The 21,389-nt window shown below is 38.0% G+C and overlaps 1 protein-coding gene across 4 annotated transcripts in view; it reads right to left on the bottom strand.

Moving 5' to 3' along the window:
* cadm2a (cell adhesion molecule 2a) overlaps window positions 1-21,389 on the bottom strand; it is a 679,060-nt gene that overhangs the window by 44,087 nt on the left and 613,584 nt on the right. For all 4 annotated transcript variants that reach the window (XM_065290674.1, XM_065290677.2, XM_065290676.2 and 1 more), the window contains one exon: window positions 126-278. In XM_065290674.1, the coding sequence (XP_065146746.1) occupies window positions 126-278 (153 nt within the window). The remainder of the gene's footprint in view (window positions 1-125; window positions 279-21,389) is intronic.

Genomic DNA, 21,389 nt, shown 5'->3' with positions numbered 1-21,389 from the left:
TTGAACCAAAATCAGGAATAAACTAAACTAGCCCATTAAATTGTATTAGTCACCAGCAAATAATATAGTTCATATAGTTCATATATTAATAACAAATGCACATTGCATGCGAAATGAACTCTTACCCAAGACGGTGAGAAAGGCCTTGGCTGTTTTGACAGGCATGGTGAAGAGAGAGCAGGTGTACATCCCTTCATCTCCCAGCGTGACCTCGCTGATGCTGATAGTCAATTCCTGCGACGTTGCTCGGACCAGCTCGATCCTGTTATCCCTCAGCGCTGCGGGAACAAACAATCAAGAAAGCAGGATTAATTATGACACCTTCATTAGCATTTAACAATGTGACATTCCCAGTATTCTCAAATGGGGCGAGTTATTATTAAACGTTGCTTGCACTTCTCATGCAACCCTACGGATGAGGGATGTGTGGTGCATTTTTAACGTTTATAATTTTGGAAATTAATTAATTAATTAATTAATTAACGAACAAAGGTAGACAATTTTGTTCACACACTGTGCTTAGGATGAAGATCAATTCTATTACCACAGTGAAAAATGATTTTCTGATGGATTTCAGTCAGAGGCCAAATGGAATATGGATCAGCCAGAATTCAAATTCAACATCACTTTAGAGATGAGCATTCATTGATTTGAAAAATTCATGCTTGATCTCTTTTTCTCATTTGAAAATACAATAAATAAAAGAAGGATTGGTTGTTTGGTATTTATAACACTATTCATCTAGAAAGAATCAAAGTGAAGTTCAAACTTGTTATAATTCTAAGCTATGTGAAAAAGACCCCTTAGGATACGATTGAAGTTAGGGCAATTTTTAGTTACTGTCATTACCGAGCTTATGCAAAGGTCAAAGGTTAACGCTCACGACGGGCAGAATTCCTGAGGCATCTTTAACACGCTTTTAATGATAATGGCCACTCGGTGAAAGAGTACGGCACGTCGTGAGATATTCGCCATGTGGCGGCACGGTTTAATCAACGGAGAGACAAGGTCACTTATCCTAACCTTCTGCTTTCCATAAAACCCGCTCAGACATTTTTAGCCTCATTGACGCTGCGTAACAACCTGCCGGAATATTCGCAGGTGCGCTTTATAGATCGTTTCTTCCCAGGGAGGATAGGAAGAACACGTCCTCGTGGTCAATCATCGCTGTGACCTTTCGGAACTGTGTTAATAAAAAAGTTGGTCAATGCCTTAGTCGTTACCCTTGTCAAAGTACCTGGAAACTTTAAATGGAATATGGCAGTGTTGGGGAACCTACTTTGAAACTGGAGCTAACAAGGTTGCTCATAATTTATAGGAGTTAAACTATAGCTAAGTGTTTCTTTCAAATGTGAGTTACATTAGAAGCTATGCATAAGTAGGCTGCTGCACTGAAGCTATTATGGTAGCATATATTTTTAAAATGTACAGCTAATAGACAATTTATCCTTATAATTAAGTCTGTATTTACTGTATGTGGCACATAAATGAGAAGAAATTTAGAATGGCTGCAATAAACAGCATTTAAAAAGATACATTTATACTAAGATTGCCAATAATAAAACAAGACAACACCATATTTCTTTAATATCTCAATTATGTCTCTTAGACATCAATGAATTTAAATGGAGATCTAATAGAAGTCTCCTGCATTTCAAATGTCAAAACCCAGAAATCGTACAAATGTCGCCATTAGAGTTTCAGTAGAGATCTCAAAAATTTTACAAAATGTACTTAATTCAGTCGAGAATAATATTGCCGTTTCAACACAGCTTTAAAGGTCTCTAAACAATTTCAACCGAGGCATAAGGGTCTTGTCTAGCAAAACGAATGCCATTTTTGGCAAGAAAAAAAAAAGTACTTTTAAACCACAACTTCTCGTCTGTGTGATGCACTATAGCGTGACATCACGTAAAGCGTCATGACGTCGAAAGGTCACGGATTACATATGAGAAAAAAACGCACATTTGCGGACCATTTTAAACAATAAACTAACACAAGGACATTAATTAATATCTTTCCCCATACAACAACGTCAGAACGGTCCGCTTCTTCACACTTGTAAACACTGGGGTGAGACCTTTCGACGTCATAACGCATTACGTGAGGTCACTCTGGCGCATCACACAGATAGTGCAAGACTAAAAGTTGTGGTTAAAAAGGGCATATTTTTTAAATAATGTGTTGAAACTGCAATTTTTAACTGCATTTAAACTGTAACGTGTTGAGTTCCAATAAAGTCTAATAAATTGAGAAAAATCCTGGAATTTTTTCTTAAAAAAACAAATTTCTTCTCGACTGAACAAAGAAACACATCAACGTTTTAGAAGAAACGGGGGCGAGTAAATTATTGGGATTTTTTCAAGAAAATTGAGTAACTCTTAATTCATTTTAACTAGGGATGCACCAATACCACTTTTTTGGATTACGAGTACGAGTACTTGCATTTCAGTACTTGCCAATACCGATACAGAGTACTTAATAAAAAACATGATTTAAATTTACAGGTAACAGCTTTAGTCATATAATTTAACAAAAAAACAAGGGACTAGTTTTCCAGTTTGTTGTAAACTCTGCCTCTTTGGACAACACAAGAGGCATTAACCCCTTATTCGCCGCTCAAACATAGACATTTCTCAGACCGTGGTATCGATCCCTGGTATCGGGGGACTTTTAACGAGAACGAGTACTTTAGAAAATGTGGTATCGAGGCCGATACCCGATACCAGTATCGGTGCATCCCTAATTTTAACAATTGGCTCATTTGTTCTATGTGTGACCTTGCACCACAAAAGCAGTCATATTTTTTAAATTGAGATTTATAGATAATAAAAATAAAATAAATAAGCTTTCCATTGGTGTACAGTTTGTTAGGATATGCATTTGGCCAAGATACAACTTATTAAAAATCTGGAATCTGAGGGTGCAAAAAATCCAAATAAAAATCGCCTTTAAAGTTGTCCAAATTAAGTATTTAGCAACACAATACTAATGATAAATACATTTTTAATATGTTCATAATAGGACATTTACAAAATATCTTTATGGAACATCTTAATGGAACATCCTAATCATTGGCACAAAAACGATTATATTGACCCATAATGTTTTATTGGCTTTTGCTACGAATATACTTGTGTGAGTTATGATTTTGTGGTCCAGGGTCCACATTTGTTTCTCCTAAGCAATTTTAGCAGAAACATCTCTGAGACTAAGTTTATACCTAAATGAAACACATCAGAGAACTTCATCAAATCTCCTGAGCGATGAAAGGGCAACTTGTAAGCAATAACATTTATGTCTGGGATAGATTTTCCAGTATTAAAGATTACATTTTGATGTAAAGCTGCACAAAAATGGATTCTTTTCAGCTTCTGTCACACCCCAACATGCGACAAAAGTACCTTTTCGAAGAGGAATTTCGTTATGCAATGCCATCACAGCAGGCTCAACCTCCCAGCCAGACGGAAACATACACACCAATTACCACATTAAAAGAACTTTAAAGGAAGCATAAAGTGTACCACGCAGAAACACTCCGGGCAGCCAAACAAGCATCCCACAAACTCACCCACACACCACTGTGACTCTCAGACCTCTGGTGCCTTTAATAAAACAGACTAACTGATGTGTCTCCCCGGAGGCCTGAGAGCAGCTCCCTCTGGACCACAGCATCTCTGAGGTAATTCAACATAATGAGCTTCATTACAGTAAGAGAGGCGAGACAACTCTAATGACAAAGGGGACGGCACACGGAAATGCATTTATGTAATGCGGCCACGGTATAAAGGCAATGTCTACCTTATATCTGTCTACACAGATAAGTCTCCATCCACCAGTGCTGTCCAAGTGTGGATGCACATTCAGACACACTCACTCACTCCTGCACACACCCTTTTGAATTCAAACTTCACAGTCTGTGATATTTGGCTCTACATGAGTTGAAGGATAGATGCTCTTTCTGCTGCATCTAATGCATTTCAAGTATTCTGTGGAACGAGAGCTTTCTGGCCATACACATACATATTGAACAGACTCCACTGCATTGTACACATGGTCAAACGTATATCGTTCAAATATCTGGAAGCTTATGTTGCTTATTTTTAAGCACTAAGCCCGATTTGACAGCACGAACCGGACTACTGAACAGAACTTAGATGCTTAAGGAAATGCCAGCAGCTTCGGTCGGTTCAGTCAAACATCATATAAACATTATCTTCAAGCAGAAAGGATGCAATGCTGGGTTATTTGGGTCAATAAGGGATGAACACATCCCGTTGGATTGTAATTTTGACTCTGATAGGTTGTTTAGACCAAAATGCTGGGTTTTAACTAGAGATGCATCGATATATCCGCCAATAGTTTGTATCGGTTGATAAAAGACATTTTTCACACTATCGGTCAATAGTTTAAAAACAGCTGATAGTCCTGGCCGATATATCCTGTCAATCAAAAGAGAACAGGAAAATGCAATTAATTTGAGCTCTGTAGAAAGTGTGAATAAATATCACTAGTTTAATGTTCAATAATAACGGCCATTATATAAATGAATAACATTCAGAAAATGTAATCTTCAGAATTGAGGTAAAGCAAGTTAACTCTTTCCCCGCCATTGACGAGTTATCTCATAAATTAAGAGAAAACATTTGCATGAAAAAAAGGGTCCCTGATGAGGTTTTATGTTAATCTGTAATACCGAAATTATCTATTAGATGGCGCATTTACCCAATTTATAAAAAAACTAAAGCAATTTTTTTTTACTCATTTTAAACTCTGTGTATATTTTGACAATCATTCTGAATCTGATCTCTAACAAAACTCCTTCACAGAAAAAAATATATAGGTAGGAAGAAACAGTTTTTTCCATTTTGTTTGTTTGTTTATTGTTTGTTTGTTTGAAAGCAGATGGTCTGTTCTTTCATTTGATGTATTTGTATGTTTATATATTTTTAGAAGAACAATTTCCTGGAAGGCATTTTGTAAAACTTTTGTGAAAATCTCCAAAAATACTGGCGAGCAACTTTTCCAAAAAAAAAAAAAAAAAAAGGCTGGCAGGGAATGAGCCAATATAACTACCAAACTATCTGTATCGACAGATATTAGTGTGAATAATTGGTTATAGGTATTGGTGGACAAAAATTATATCGGTTCATCTCTAGTTTTAACCCATTGTTGGTTCAACTATAAAAATGTAATCCAACGGCTGGGCTTGTGGCCTTTTGTCCCAACATCATTTTTAGGGTGTTTTTTGACCGAAGTTCAGACAATATCTCTTCTTTTGGAAATGTTCAAAGAGAGACAAACAGAAAATACTTTTTTTAATCAAATGTGCATTGATCTCTAAACACTGTAGAGTTCCCATGAAATAAAATATAAGAGGGAGAGAGCAACAACAGTGGCCAAAAGTGATGTCCAACTTTGAACAATCGACATCTTTGCTCTTAATTTGAATATTTTATTAAAAATGCAGTAAAATTGCATGCATGTTTAGAGTACGCTCTCAGAAAATAAGGTACAAAAGTTGTCACTGGGATGGTAGCTGTACCTTTAATCTACCATTGTAACTTTGAGCTACTGTAAGGTACCAATGTGTACCTTTGAGATACCAATATGCACCTTTTAGGTACAAATTTGTACTTTTTGAAAATGCATCGCCCCAGTTACAACTTTTGTACCTTTTATTCTGAGAGCTCAGAATTTTTTGCAGTGCACAAACTAGGCTTGACCTGATTTTGCTAAGTGAGAGATGTCCTCAGAGCAACATATTGTGTTGACCCAATGAAAACATTTTTGAAAATAAAACCTAATAAAATGTTGCCCTGAAAGCATCAACCACTTAGACCCCTAGCACCCCTACCATACATACACATCACATGCAGTAAAACACACAAATGGTTTGACCAAAGATCTTGAAATATCAGACAAAACATTAATGCCCTTTGATAAAGAATCTGATCTTCCATGTCTGAAGGAAATGGTGTCAGGTTGCTCTCTGGCGGGTTTCACACTTTGATAAAAGTTTCTCTGAAGTGCTAATTTTGTTGCGCAAAAGCCATTAATTAATGATGCGTCTCCTCACATTGCTGGGGAAGGTCATCGGAATCGAGGTAAAATAACACAAGAATGTCTTGTGTAATTAATAATAAACCAGAACACCAAACAACCCTGTTTCTCATCTGCATCACATCTCATCTGAGACTACAGAGATCAACCAGACAGGATTACAAACAGAAGAAAAAGATTGAAATGAACAAACACCTCCTCACTTTCCTCCCTAGAGCCGAGATACTTACCTTTACACACAACTACTGTAAATGCCAGCCTGTGAAAGTTTCTGTTTGACTCTGTAACTCAAATATTATGCACGCCTGATCTCAACATATACCAAAACCTACAAAATAGACTCAAGCCACCCATAAATATGTACCTATTTCCATAAGACTGCGTTGGTAGAATTTAATTTTATGCTATTTCTTCTAATAACATTTTAAATATATGCACATTACACTCAAGTTCAGATTCACGCAGCAGAAAAAAGGAAGAAGTTTGTCGGGGTGCGATAATGACAGAGGAAATTATATGGAGTCTGACAAGCCGTTATCATAAAGCTACACCCATTCTTTCCCCTCATTAACAAATGATGTTGGTTAGAAAAATAGTGCCATCCATTCACTAGTGATTGAACAACCATTTAATTATCATGTTTAATTATACCATAAATCAGAGCATGATTGATAAATAAGTACCATCCTCGGCATCACTAATGAGGTCTTTCATTACATCTCACTGTCTCAACTCTCTTTCGCAGGAAATACGTTGTGACCCGTGCAAGATTTAACTACAGCTGACACACAGGCGGAAGGAAACCAAGAGGATGTGGGCACTTTTTTGGACATAATCTGTGACATTTTGCTGATACAAAATCTTTGAATCTCAGGCTTTACAGCAACTACTGTATCTTATCAAGGGTTGCCCTTTACTGTAAACTGCTTTGATAAGAAATTGTCAAAGTGTAATATTATATCTTTGTAGATTTGATATGATATACTGCACTGCATGGTCAGATTTATTTACTGCTTACATACACTCACCTAAAGGATTATTAGGAACACCACACTAATACTGTGTTTGACCCCCTTTCGCCTTCAGAACTGCCTTATTTCTACGTGGCATTAATTCAACAAGGTGCTGAAAGCATTCTTTAGAAATGTTGTCCATATTGATAGGATAGCATCTTGCAGTTGATGGAGATTTGTGGGATGCACATCCAGGGCACGAAGCTCCCGTTCCACCACATCCCAAAGATGCTCCATTGGGTTGAGATCTGGGACTGTGGGGACCATTTTAGTACAGTGAACTCATTGTCATGTTCAAAAAATTGAACTGATTCAAGCTTTGTGACATGGTGCATTATCCTGCTGGAAGTAGTCATAAGAGGATGGGTACATGGTGGTCAAAAAAGGATGGACATGGTCAGAAACAATGCTCAGGTAGGCCATGGCATTTAAATGATGCCCAACTGGCACTAAGGGGCCTAAAGTGTGCCCAGAAAACATCCTACACACCATTACAACATCACCACAAGCCTGCACAGTGGTAACAAGGCATGATGGATGCATGTTCTCATTCTGTTTACGCCAAATTCAGACTCTACCATCTGAATGTCTCAACAGAAATCGAGACTCAATCCAGTCTTCAACTGTCCAATTTTTGTGAGCTTGTGCGAATTGTAGCCTCTTTTTCCTATTTGTAGTGGAGATGAGTGGTACCCGGTGGGGTCTTCTGCTGTTGTAGTCCATCCGCCTCAAGGTTTTGCATGTTGTGGCTTCACAAATGCTTTGCTGCATACCTTGGTTTTAACGAGTGGTTATTTCAGTCAAAGTTGCTCTTCTATCAGCTTTAATCAGTCGGCTCATTCTCCTGACCTCTAGCATCAACAAGGCATTTGCGACCACAGGACTGCCGCATACTGGATGTTTTCCCTTTTCACACCATTCTTTGGAAACCCTAGAAATGGTTGTGCGTGAAAATCCCAGTAACTAAGCAGATTGTGAAATACTCAGACCGGCCCGTCTGGCACCAACAACCATGCCACGCTCAAAATTGCTTAAATCAACTTTCTTTCCCATTCTGACATTCAGTTTGGAGTTCAGGAGATTGTCTTGACCAGGACCACACCCCTAAATGCATTGAAGCAACTGCCATGTGATTGGTTGATTAGATTATTGCATTACCAAGAAATTGAACAGGTGTTCCTAATAATCCTTTAGGTGAGTATATATCAATCATTAATAGATGCACAGCATTTTGGGACACTTAATTTTACAGTGGTAACAATGAGTTATGTAAGCTTAGTACTGTATGTAATGCTCTTATACAGTGAATACACTTTACCACTATAATAACTATTAAAAGGGACATGTCATGAAAATCTGACTTTTTCCATGTTTAAGTGCTATAATTGGGTCCCCAGTGCCTCTATCAAAATAGAAAATGTGAAAAAGATCAACCCAGTAACTTAGTTTTGGTAAACCCTTCTCTACAAGCATGTGAAAAAATAGGTCATTGAAATTTGGCTCCCCTTGTGATGTCAGAAGGGGATCTTATTATAATAATGCCACCCCTTAATCAGCACTATCCAACCAGTGGCAAAGTGGCAATTTTACCATGCTATAAGAAATTATCTGTGGGGTACTTTGAGCTAAAACTTCACATATGTACTCTGGGGACACCAACGATTTATTTGACATCTTAAAAAAGTCTTGCAAAATGTTGCCTTTAAGATCTACTTCGACATTCTGGCATGTAGCAGACACTTATCTAAAGTGACGTACAAAAGTGAGGTAAACAACAAAGCGATTCATTTATGGAGTGTTAAAATAATCTCTATTGGTATTCGTACTGTAGCTCAAATGGTAGAGGACTGCACTAACAGCACAAAAGGTCATGGGTTCGAACACCAGGTAACACAGACACTGCTAAAATATATACCTTGTCACTTTTGAAAAAGCATTCTGCCAGTGTGCTTCAGCTCCGTATTTAAAATGTGAGTCCAACCCCCCATTGTTTGCTTGTCTCCCAGTGCCCCTTCTCAAAATAAATTCACTGCGCTGACCTTCCTGCCTCTCCCTGGTCAGCCCCGTTTCTAAATCTCATCTGACGGGAGTCTTCCCAGTGCCGTCACATCTCAGTAATTCTCACAGACATCTCAGCAGCCCCTCCACAGGGAAAACCAGCAGGCTGTTTTTATAGGGCTGCCAGTCCAAACAACAGAATACAAGTATTGACTCTTGCCCTCCTTTTCTCTTACTCTCTCTTTCTCTCTGTCTTTTTCTCTCTTGTGCTCTGTCACTGTTGCTTCAGTCTTCCCCTATAACCTCTCATGCCGGGATAACAGCCCATACATTGCATCTCCTGTCGTTTTTACACATTAAACCTGTACCTGACATTATATATACTTCTAGTTTAAAGTTTGGACCTACCTACTCATTGTATATTGTTATTATGATTTTTATAGGGTTGCCAGATATGTGTAACAAAACCAGATCAGCAACCAATCAAAATGAGCCCAGTGACTTAGCCCAAATACCAAAACTCAAAATAAACCCCTCACTGCCATACATAAAATACATATTTTACAGTCACTGTTATGCATTTCCCTCGAAAAATTACTCAGTAGTTATTATAAACATGTTTTTATAAATAAAATCACCATACCTTTAAGATTGACAGGCATCTGATCAAGTTAAAAAAATCTTTACCTGTAACCCAGATATAAAACTGCAGACTTGGCAACCCTGATTTATTTATAAAGTCATAATTAATTTGCAGGCACAATTTATATTTGTCAACCAAGCTTTTTGGTTCAAAAAATTGGTACTAAGTAAAGTAATGATGTCACGTTTTAATACAGTATTTCAGTTAGCTATCTAAACGTTAAAATGGCCTGACCTTGCGGTCTGGATCCGTGCCAACACATCTTTCTGAAAACGATCCGCTAATAGTTTATATTAAATCAATTTCCCACGGGGCGATGGAGATTGCGACTATTATTTCTGCGGTAAATTATGTTAGCGATGCTGAACTAGCACTTAGCATCGCTTAATGGTAATTTGTATTCGATACGCATTAAGTGTCGGCCTCCGCAGGTTGCTCCGGCGCAGCCTGACGCTACGAACATCTCCCCAGCCGAACACGGCTGCCAAACAACCGAGATGTAATGTTGTTACACGCGCCATCCATCAAAGCGCACGTGCAGCATACACACAGACGCCTGACCTCAGACGTACCCCTGCATGCGGATGCGCCGAGACGGTGCATCCAGCAGCCGGAGACGACAGCAGGTGCTCCGGCTGATACCTTGCAAGGTTGAGACGTGCTGGCAGGGGAATTTACTGCACCATTGGCTATAGTGATGGGGTGTCACAGTGGGATTTGGGTGTCATTCAAAGAACAGGCTTTGTTAGAGCCTTTCAGGATTGCCCTGAGAAGACAACCAAAACACTGCGCTTCACAGTCGCCTCGGGTCATAAAATCTGACAGTACATTGGCCCATTAGGATCTGGAGATATTCCGCCCGTGTGTCTCTGTGGCTGTTGTTTCCCTCGAGACGGAGGATTCGGTGCATTAGGGACAAAAATATGACATGCTCCACAAGTTGTGAGACTCCTAAGAGTTTGCTTTTTAAAATCACATTTCCTACACCGGGGGAGCTCAAAGTAATACTTAGTTTTACAGGCCACTGCGCTTTTCTGTGCGAACGAGGCTTAAATAACGTGTTTGATGTTTAGTCGCAGAGCTTTAGTGATGTCGGTGAAGTTTGTTAGCGCTGTAATCCCCAGTTAACTGTGTCTGTTTTTCCTACAGGGGATGCTTAGTTAACCACATAGTCGTGTGTTTGAAACACGAGGATGAGGTGAAGAGTTTAACTCTTATTAATAGAGCTGAGCTCGACAGAGAGCAGATGGATATTGTGCGCTCTCTGTATGCTAACACAGGATTACGCTGTAAATAAATTATGTTTGCCATCGCATTCATTGCCATGGTGTTCATTTTCCTTACCTTAGAGTTAAGCTGTGGATTAATTCCTACAGGGCTATAACACACATGAGGTGCATCATTCCTGTTATACAATGCAGTATCCATCACATACGGTACTGTGCAAAAGTCTTAGGCCAGCATGCCAGAATTAGATTAGTTGTTTTTGCAATGTTACAGTGATCATACTGTATATAATTATTTATCAGTCTCTTTAATAGAATACATCCAGAAAATACAGGTAATGTGTATGTAGTATTAAAAACTGTATAAAAATGTAAACTGATGTGTCCACTTGAGCAATAGCAGGAAACTGCAGGATCTCTTAAACCTAAATAAAATTAAATCCTAATTTCTAATGTTAAAAAAATTTGTCTTTTTATTTCATTCTGCTCAAAAACGCTCAATATGTGTTAAGTGCCAAGAGAGGTCACACTAAACACACACGATGCCTAAAGAAGACATTTAGTCCTGAAAAAAATATTTTCCTGTATTTTCTATATGTATCTTAATAAAATAGATAAAAAAATAAATATGGATGGACATTAAAACTTCTAAAACAACAAGTCTGGTGGTGGTGGCCTAAGACTTTTGCACAGTACTGTATCTCTTAATGTGTTTAAAGATTTAATAAACTATATAATCTACAAACTATTATTTTAATAAAGCAAGCGTTTTGGTCACATATTGTCTTCAATGCTACACTATCAGAAAAAATGGTCAAAATATCAGGGAGTTCAGCCGCTAAATGCCACCTCTTTCAAAAATGATATAATGCTATTAACCGAATGCTCTTGGCACATATTATACGTTTATTAAATACGTTCTCTTCGATTTCACCGCCATTGACGAGTTATCTCAATAAGAGAAAACATTTGCATGAAAAAAACGTGTTCCTGATGAGTTTTTATGGTTATCTGTAATACTACGATTATCCTAGATGGCGCTCTTACCCAAATTACAAAAAATGTAACAAAAAATTATTTATTACTTTTACACTCCGTGTATGTTTTGATAATCATTCTGAATCTGATCTCTAACAAAATTATTTCACAAAAATGCAATTATTTCAGCTTTTTGCATAAAAAAATTATTTTTTGAACAAAAATACCCATATTTAAGAGTTTATATGAAGAGAAAAAAATATAGATAGGATAAAAAGTTTTTTCGTTTTTTTTCCTGTTTGTTTGTTTGTTTATTGTTTGTTTGAAAGCAGAGGGTCTGTTCTTTTATTTTTGTTCTTTTATTATATTTTTATTATTTCTATGTTTATATTAGAAGAGAAGGCATTTTGTGAAACTTTTGTAAAAATCACAAAAAATGCTGGCGGGCAACTTTTAAAAAAATGCTGGCGGGGAATTTACAAGAAAACATGTCAGACGCACTTGGAGGGTTTTGCATCTGAGCTCTATCAGCTGTATCTTGGGCTGTACCCTTTCAAAAAGGTCAGCTTTGCATTTCATAGTAGAACGTCAGAGGTACATATTGGTATAAAAGAGAGCTTATTAGTACCTCAAAGATACACATTGGTATCTCAAATGTACATAATTGGTACCTCAAAGGTACATATTGGTACCAGATGTGTACATATCTGTACATAAGGGCACATACTGTATAAGGGCCTTTATAAACGGTGATACCTCAGTGACAGGTGGGATACAGATTTTGAAATTTTTTAAACAATGTATTGTATTTAACAAAATATTAAACATCTTCATTTGTGTCTACTTTACTCATTTGTTTTAATACATATTTATTATTTGATGTCCTCAATTACAAGTTATTTTAAAAATGCATCTAAAGAAATTGTTATGAAATGATCAAAATGTCAAAACACATTTGTTAAAAGGCTGTAGAGTTTAAAAGGGACTGTGTGATATGCATGACCCGGCTGGTTCAACACGACACAAGAAAGTCTTTTTTGGGCCATGTATAATTAAAATATTTGCTGGACTGCTGCTTTGCATCCAAGCTGTCCACACAGGAGAATCAGACAGGTCAGCACAGATGGGAAGGAACACTTTGGCCTCCCATGAGCAGATGAAGTACATAAAACTTCTGCTGTGGTAGTTAAATTAGGATGCTGATGACCTGCTGTTTCTGATCACCCCAAAAACACATGCACGCCCTATTTCATTGGACACAGAAGGACGCCCTTACATGCATCACCTTTCAAAGGGCCTGTGAAGTCACCATAATTAATTATAAATAAATTAAATGGGCATTTTTAAGGACAATATGCAATGAGAAAACAAATCAGGGTTTATCCAAGTGGATTGTAAAAAGTGGAAAGGAGAGTTTTGATGAATAGTTCCAAGCTTATTTTTCAAAGAATCCTTATTTTAGGAGACATTATCCAATTACAGCTCTTGAAGCCCCGCCTTTAGATTATTCCACATTATTTTCTGCAAAGTTGCTGTAAATGGAGACTGCAATAAATTGAGCAGTAAAGTCATCCTTGTATTGCAACTTTTCTCAAAGTCTAAAAATGCCCAAACTAACTTGCTAGGACTATATTTGCCTTGGGGATTGAGAGACAGAGATTTCCCAGCAGTAAGCATCGCCTATATGGAGCCGGGTCTCTCGCCTGAGCTGTGTTCAGCTCAGAGTTAATGAGGCTCTGTCGGTAACCGTGTCTATTGCACAGCCATACACCACTGTCAGAAAGTCAAGGAGACAGGAAAGGAAGCTCTTATTGCCTTGACATTATGCTAATACAAATCCTTATTACCCAAACCTGTGATACATTCGAAACTCTATAAGGCCGAGTTAGCAGTCTTACGGTACGGCGAGAGCCGCACTATCCATTTAGCTGACTGTTACAAAAGAAAAGCGATGGAGAAAGAAAGTTTTTCTCCTTGTCTTTCGTCCTTCAAACATTGATGTGAAGCAGGTGGGGGGCTGCCATAAAATGGCCCTTTAATTCTTTTCATTTATCTTTCTTTTCCAGGAATGCCAGGAAACAGGTCCGGCTGTTTTACAGCCCTGGGTGAGGCAGAGCTTATTTGGCACGCCGGGAGATTTATAACAAGACTAATGCTGGTGAATTCCACAAAGACGAGCCTACGTCTTTTTAAAACCACCATAAAGCAGAAAATATATGCGTTGAAATCACGCTTTTGCTATAAAAATACACCAGTTGCCGAAATGTAGCAAGAAGGTCCAGATTCTCTAAAGTTTCCAAACTTTCCAACTCTATTCAAGCACAGCAAATTTTTAATGCATCAAAAGCTTGACTAATAGATTTCTGAGCAGGAGAGGCTGGTGCACGGGGAGATTGATACAGTTGAATAATATATTAGCTTTCTGAAGAGTTTCATATTCAGACGGACCGCTTCGCGATTGCATTTGAGCACCGGCTTGACCGCACCTTTCGCTGGTCATCCATAACTCAAATTCCAATGGTCCAGTTGTGAGAAATATACCATGAAATATTTCAATAAATCTGGCATGACTCACATAGGGGGCAAACTTATCGAGGCATAAAACAGACAAACCCCTATCTCCAGATGCATCCAAGACTCCTTGACTGAGAGTGAAGGTCACAGCATTGGGATGCAGAATACACTCCAATCACAAACTATGAAAAATTTAGTCAAGTTAAGCTTATTGTGGTTTGTTTCATAACAGTTAAGTGTACACAGCACATTCTCACTCCCAATGGCTTCAAAATCTGAAGCATGTTCAAACGCTTTCAGCGTCAGTATAAGACGCGAAGGGTGCCCTTATCCGTCATCATATCGACAAAATAGGAACTCAGTTGCTTTCATGCTAATCCCTCAGCATGGGATATAGACCCAATGGCATCCCGGAAGGTGATGCCGTCACATTATGGGACGATCGGCAGGATCATGCCGTTTCTGGACGGTAACTACTCGCCTAGAATTCGGGTTTGGATGTCAGTTTAAGTATTGGTTTATACTTTTTGTGTTCTGATTTTTAAACCATTGTTGCTTGGGGTTAGGGTTTGGATGTCTGTATTGGTTTATACTTTTTGTCTTCTGATTTTTAAGCCATTATCGCTTGGGGTTGGGGTAAGAGTTGGGTTAGGATGTAATTTTATGTAACAGAAAGTCATTCTAACCCCAACCCCAAGCAACAATGGCAAAAAATTTGGAACAAAAATTGAGTAGTTAACGTCCAGAAGTGGTGATGCCCTTTCGTCTATATCCAACGCTGAGGGATTAACATGAAAGCAACGGAGTTCCCATTTCTTCCATATATGGACGCATAGGGGCATCCTTCGCGTCTTCATACTGACGCTGAAGGTGTTTGAACATGCTTCCGATTTTGACGCCTGGGGAGTGAGAATGGGTTGGTGTACAAGACAAGGCAGATGAGAAAAAAAATATTTTGCCAAGACAGAGTATAGAGAAGACTAGCAGCTTGGTTGAACAAATAAAAACAATGTAGTTTGGTTGCTTTGGCCTGGATTCTCCTTGAACAACTTCTGGGATGAAACTTCTTCTGGGATGGATCAGGTCAGATGGACCCCTTGTGATGGGTTGTGCCCAAATCTTTAACCGCTAGGTTACACATTCCCTGAACTTTCTTTCTTTCTTTTAACATTTCACACCAATCCAGCATCTATGCTTACATTCATTGCGAGAACTAGTTAATCCATACACAGATTGGGGGGAGGGACAATCTGGTATCTCCAGTTCACCTAACTTGCATGTTTTTGGCTTGTGGGAGGGGCTTGAACCAGGAACCTTCTTGCTGTAAAGTATTGTTGGTATCATTGCACAGCTCTGGGGGTCCTATTTCATTGCTAAAAACAATGTTATTTGGTTAAAAACACATTATTTTCCACATACCGTACATTTTTGTAGCTCCAGATTTCACTCTTTTCCTGAAACGCACAGATTTGAAAAGCTCTGTGTCCCTGATTGGCCAGCTAATCTTTAGTTGTGATTGGCCTAAACATCTCTGATGTCAGCCGACTCATTGTTTACTTTGGGGTTTTGTACCTTTTGCACATCGTTAACATGCTAATACACACCAAAGGAAAAATCGGACAATAGGTGCTCTTTAATGCAAAAAAAGAGCTACAATGTGAGATGCTCAGTCCATCATTTGTTAACTGATAAGCATTATGACAATGTAGATCATATCTCCACACAAGTAGGCCGGTTAACTTATGCAAGAAATTCACTATTGAAAAAGAAGATGCAAAAAAAATCTTTGCAATGATGCAGAGACAATAGGTGGTCTAGTGCTAAAAAAGACAGCATGTGTTTAGGGAAACAGAGCATTTTCATCTGATCACGCATGTAGAAAACTGAGAAATTGCATGCCACTCAAAGAGACTACACTTACAGCAACCGAGCAATTGTTTTAAAAATAAAAAAGTAACACTGCAAATGCAAAGCAAACAGAGACGGGGACAGAGAAAGAGAGAGAGAGCTGATTCACTCAAAATTCATGAATGCCAAACGCGCCTATGAAGTGCTCGCAGGAATTTGTGTAAACAAATCACACTGATAGCACATATCTCCCATACACACAACAAGTATTAAACATGCGCTATAAAGGCTAATATCTCAAGCAATTTCAATACATTATTCATAAAAACGTTTAACCCGTGGAAAATTATTCATAAAAAAGGTTAAACCTTTCAGAGGAAAAATTCTAATAAAAATGCACGAAGATGGTTCTTAAACATACACAGCCGTTCTGCTGTTCAACGCTTTCTTCCACTTAAGAAGAAAAGATTTGATGCATCCGGATATAGTACACGGATGGCAATTATCTATAATCCACAGACAGCATTTTATTTTTTTTGAACATTTGTGCTTTTGCAGTCTGTGCATTTTGTCGAAACTGATGTTTATTGTGTGCTTAAAGCTTCATAACATTACTCACAAACAGAAGGTATACTGCAGAAGAACATGAAAAAAGCAGCATGCTAGAAAGCAACGCACAAAACAAAAACAGGTTGTATAATTCTCATGAGGATGAAGCAACTGTGCATATGCAATTATTTGTATAATCCATATTTTATGCACTTTGATAGGAAAAGGAACACGCACAGAAGCGTCTTTGCATCATCCATAACAACTTCTCAGCCATACAGTAGTTGCCATGGACACAGGTAGACATCACAGCCTTATGGGTAATAATTAGTCAGATAGGTAGAATACAGAGCCTGCGAGCGAGGCTGCCCGCGGGATTCCGGTCTTATGATCTGCTACCCCTGACTGAGAAGGAAAGGCAAACAATGTCCCACTCTTTCATTTTTCCTCTCGGTTTTCTTCACCTCTCTCGTGCAGCTTTGAAGGTCAGTCACGCTTGGATGACCCAGAAAACAGGTCTATTCATCAGGTCACTGTAACATGGGCCAGAGTAGGTCAGACTTGTAATAGTCTATAATTCTTCTTTCTACATTCAAAAGGCCACAGTTGAATACACTATGAAAATAAACGACCTACAGAACCTCGAGCAAATAAATTCATGCGTTTTCGGAGGAACAGGAAATGCATTCAATTGTAATGAAGTGAGGTATTTGTGCACAAAGGTAAATAGGCAAAATGGGTCATGATTAAGCAGTTTGTATCTGACTTTTAGTACACTTTATTATTGTGAATTTGGTTACATGGATTTAATTATCTCTTGGAAGAGCAAAGGGTGGGATAAATTGTTATAGGGTTCGTACCGGCTATCTTTTGAATACCAGCGTGAACCTTTAAAAGTGCCAAAGAATGCATTGATACCCTGGACCACAATGAAAGCTAAATAAAATGGCTTTCCATTGATGTATTTATAGGACAATATTTGTCTGAGAGTGCAAAAACAAATACTGAGACAAATTTAAAGTCCATGTTCAGGTCCAAATGAAGTCCTTTTAACACATATTAGTAATGCAAAGGTGTGTTTTAGCACTTTTTATTGGCTTACTGATGTAATGCTGTTGTTGGCAAATGCGGGAAGTTGTAAGCTTTAACATAAAAACTAGACTTGAATGGGAAATCCCTAGGAAGAGGTAGCAATGCAAAGTTTTTAGGTGAGTTTCTGGCCAAGTTCGATTGCAATTTTGTTGCATCCACTCACAAAAACAAAGTTTTGATATATTTACGGTAGGACAATTACAAAATATCTTTATGGAACATGATCTTTACATAATATACTAATGATTTGTGGCATAAAAGAAAAACATTAAAAAAAATTTGACCCATGCTATGTATTTTTGCCTTTCTACAAATATACCTGTGTGACTTACAACTGTTTTTGTGGTCCAGGGTTGCATATGTTACTAGGCACTGCTCCAGATATGAGATGAAAGGTGGGCTGAGTGATATTCCAGGTGGGCCGGTCAGATTGGGAGGGTCTTTAATGCTTTAATCTCACATGTCTTTAGTTTTAATATTATTTATTTAAGACAATTGCTAGGGTTGTTTGTTGTTGTTGTGTTTGGGGTTTCTTCATTTTTATTATTTTTTAATACATATTTTGGAACTATTTAGTAACTTTATATATATAAAAATGGTTAACATGTTTATTTTTACATTCTCTCTTTTTGCATTTGTAATATTTTTTGTCCCCTTAACAGATCTTGTATCAATTAACTCTTTTGCCTTCATTGACAAGATATCTCGTCAATCAAGAGAAAACGCTTCCCTGCCAATGACGAGATTTTCCGTCTTTCTGCAATTCCGCAACTTTTTAAACCCGGAAGTATTGCCCTATGGCAAGCGGCTGCATGTCCGTGTATGTTTTAAAGATCGCTCTGAATGGGATCCATCACAAAAATGGAATTATCTCTGCTTTTTGCTCAAAATGTGGTGTTTTTGCAGAAACCTACCCATATTCAAAAGCTGATTACAAAAGAACCACTGAAGGTAGGATGAAACTTTTTTTTTTTTGAAAGCAGAGGGTCTGTTCTTTCATTTCGTATATTGTATGTTTATATATTTAAAGAAGAATATTTTCTGGAAGGCATAAAACTTTGGTGAAAATCATGAAAAACGCTGGCGCTGGCTGGCAACTTTTTTTTAAAACGCTGGCGGTGAAAGAGTTAAGTAACTTAAAGATTTGATAAAAAAGGGGCAGTTCTTTTAAAATAACTTTTTACATCAACTAAAACAAACTTGTTACAAACTTAAAATGTTAATTTTATCTGAAATGCTGTTTTTCTTAATAATTATTTTTATGTATCATAATATGGTATAACATTACAGATTTTTGGCCAAAAGATTGGCTGTTATGTGGTGTGGGGCCAGGGTGGGCCAAGCCTCTGATTGGGGGGGGGGCAGGCCCACTCTGGCCCCTGTGGAGCCAGGCCTGAATGTTACATTGTTCTCAGATATCTACACAGAAGGTTTGTGGCTTTATTAAGTGCAAAAATGATCCAGAAACGGTTTTACATGTCCATTTACAACCCTAGGATTTGTCCCTAGAATGAAATGGTGTATTATTACATTATTTAAAAGGCTCATAAATAATAATGTTGAGCTCTGCTCTGATTGGCTGTTTCTCAGAGCGGCTCATTTGAGTAGCTCTGTGTTTGTGCCCGTATCAGATGAATATACAGACATTGAGGAATAATTAAAACTTCAGAGGTTGTTAATGGTGATAAGTTTGTGTTTTTCAGTATAGACCTGCAAAACGTAACTGTAACGTCAATAGTAGAATTTTAGCCTAAACGCTAGCATATAGCATTAACTAGCGCTATCTCAATAGTTAAAACTTTGTTTTTAGCATTGTTACAACATTGTAATTAATGTAATTCAGTGGTTCTCAAACTGGGGTCCGGGGCCCCCAGGGGGCTGCGAGATGGTGCCGGGGGGCCCCAGTTTTATGACATTTTATAAAATACATTAATTTATCATGAATTCTGTGTAATTAAACCTAAAAAGAACAGTTTTTGTTATAAATTTTTATTGGGGGGGGGGGGGGCGAAGGAATGCACCGTACACAAGGGGGGCCACACGTGGAAAAAGTTTGAGAACCACTGATTTAATGTATAATTGTTAAAATGTTAAAGTAGGTAATTTTCATTATTCATTAAAAAGCTGCCTGTTTTTATCTTCCCTCATCCCACCACATGCAATAAAGAAACAGATGACTAGACAAAACAGCCCAGGGCCCAACGACTGATTCAATAAAGAATCATCTGCGACTGAGCGGGATGCGACATGCGCAGAGACTTACCCGCGGACCGCCTTGTTTACCAGGGTTTGATTACGGGTGAGAGGCGCACGCATTAAATCTTGATGGCTACGTTCCAAGTGAAAATAACACGAATGATTCAATGCTGCTAACACAGTTGATAACAAATGCTCCCGCTAACCTTTGCAATTATTTTTTCAATATCGTGCTCTGTTGAGCATTTTTAATGAACGCATAACAGAAGCAATTAGGTGTGTGATGGCATTTTCCTTTTTAAGGAGCTCATTACGGTTGACTGTAGATGATAACCTGCTCTATCTCAGGTGACTGGCAGATGTTACCGCAGACAACAACGCATTATAGTGATTGCAGGAAAACAATCAAAAACAAGAAATAAATAAACAAACAATTTCTAAAGTGGGCAATTGAGAGGGAAAAGCACCAATTTTTTTTTGTTGTGTTGTGTTCATCGTTTCACCTCTAAAACTACATTTTGGTTCATGAAACGATCATGAAATGTAATTTAGATGGAATAATAGAGACAAGATTGGGCACAGGAATGAGCCAATCGTGTGGCACTAACGTCCTTGTATTTTTACAAACAAAGGTGTCGCTATAAAAAAGTAATTCAGCTCAGAGTATTTGATATTACTGAGCAGCCGCATCACTGTAATGAAAATTTTTAAAGATTCAAACTGGGACATTTTCATGAATTTTATTATATTATGAGTCTATCAACATAACAGCAACATGAGGACATTTTTAAGGTGATGCTTGTGCTTGATTGTTCCATAAACTCGATGCTCTTTGGCATTTAACGTGAACATTCCCGCGTTTCCGATTGAAGGAATAAGGACAGAACTGTACAGTATACCTTCGGGGTAGCTTCATATGAAATTTAAACAACTTATGTGCGTCTACGTGACAACCTTCCTCGTTTTCCTCTGATGAAAATGTCAACACACAACTTTCCGACATTGCACATACAAAATAAAGGCAAATTTTTCCCATAACCTAAACTATGTAACTCTGAATGGCTCCCTAAGTCTGCTCATAAAAAAATGTATCTTTCAAACCGAGCCCTATTAGGCACACATAGACTAACGCAGAGCTAAGCTGTAATCGATAGCGTCTCATACGACAGAGTATAAAAGAGACTGATTCAATAATATTAGCACACAACTGGGAACAGTTTTTATTCTGCATGAATTCTGCAGAACCTTTGGTCCACATTGATCGCAGGG

Source organism: Paramisgurnus dabryanus, chromosome 10 (assembly GCF_030506205.2).
Source record: "Paramisgurnus dabryanus chromosome 10, PD_genome_1.1, whole genome shotgun sequence".
NCBI lineage: Eukaryota > Metazoa > Chordata > Actinopteri > Cypriniformes > Cobitidae > Paramisgurnus > Paramisgurnus dabryanus.
Note: the sequence above shows the minus strand (reverse complement) of the source record. Positions and strands in the feature narration are given on the sequence as shown.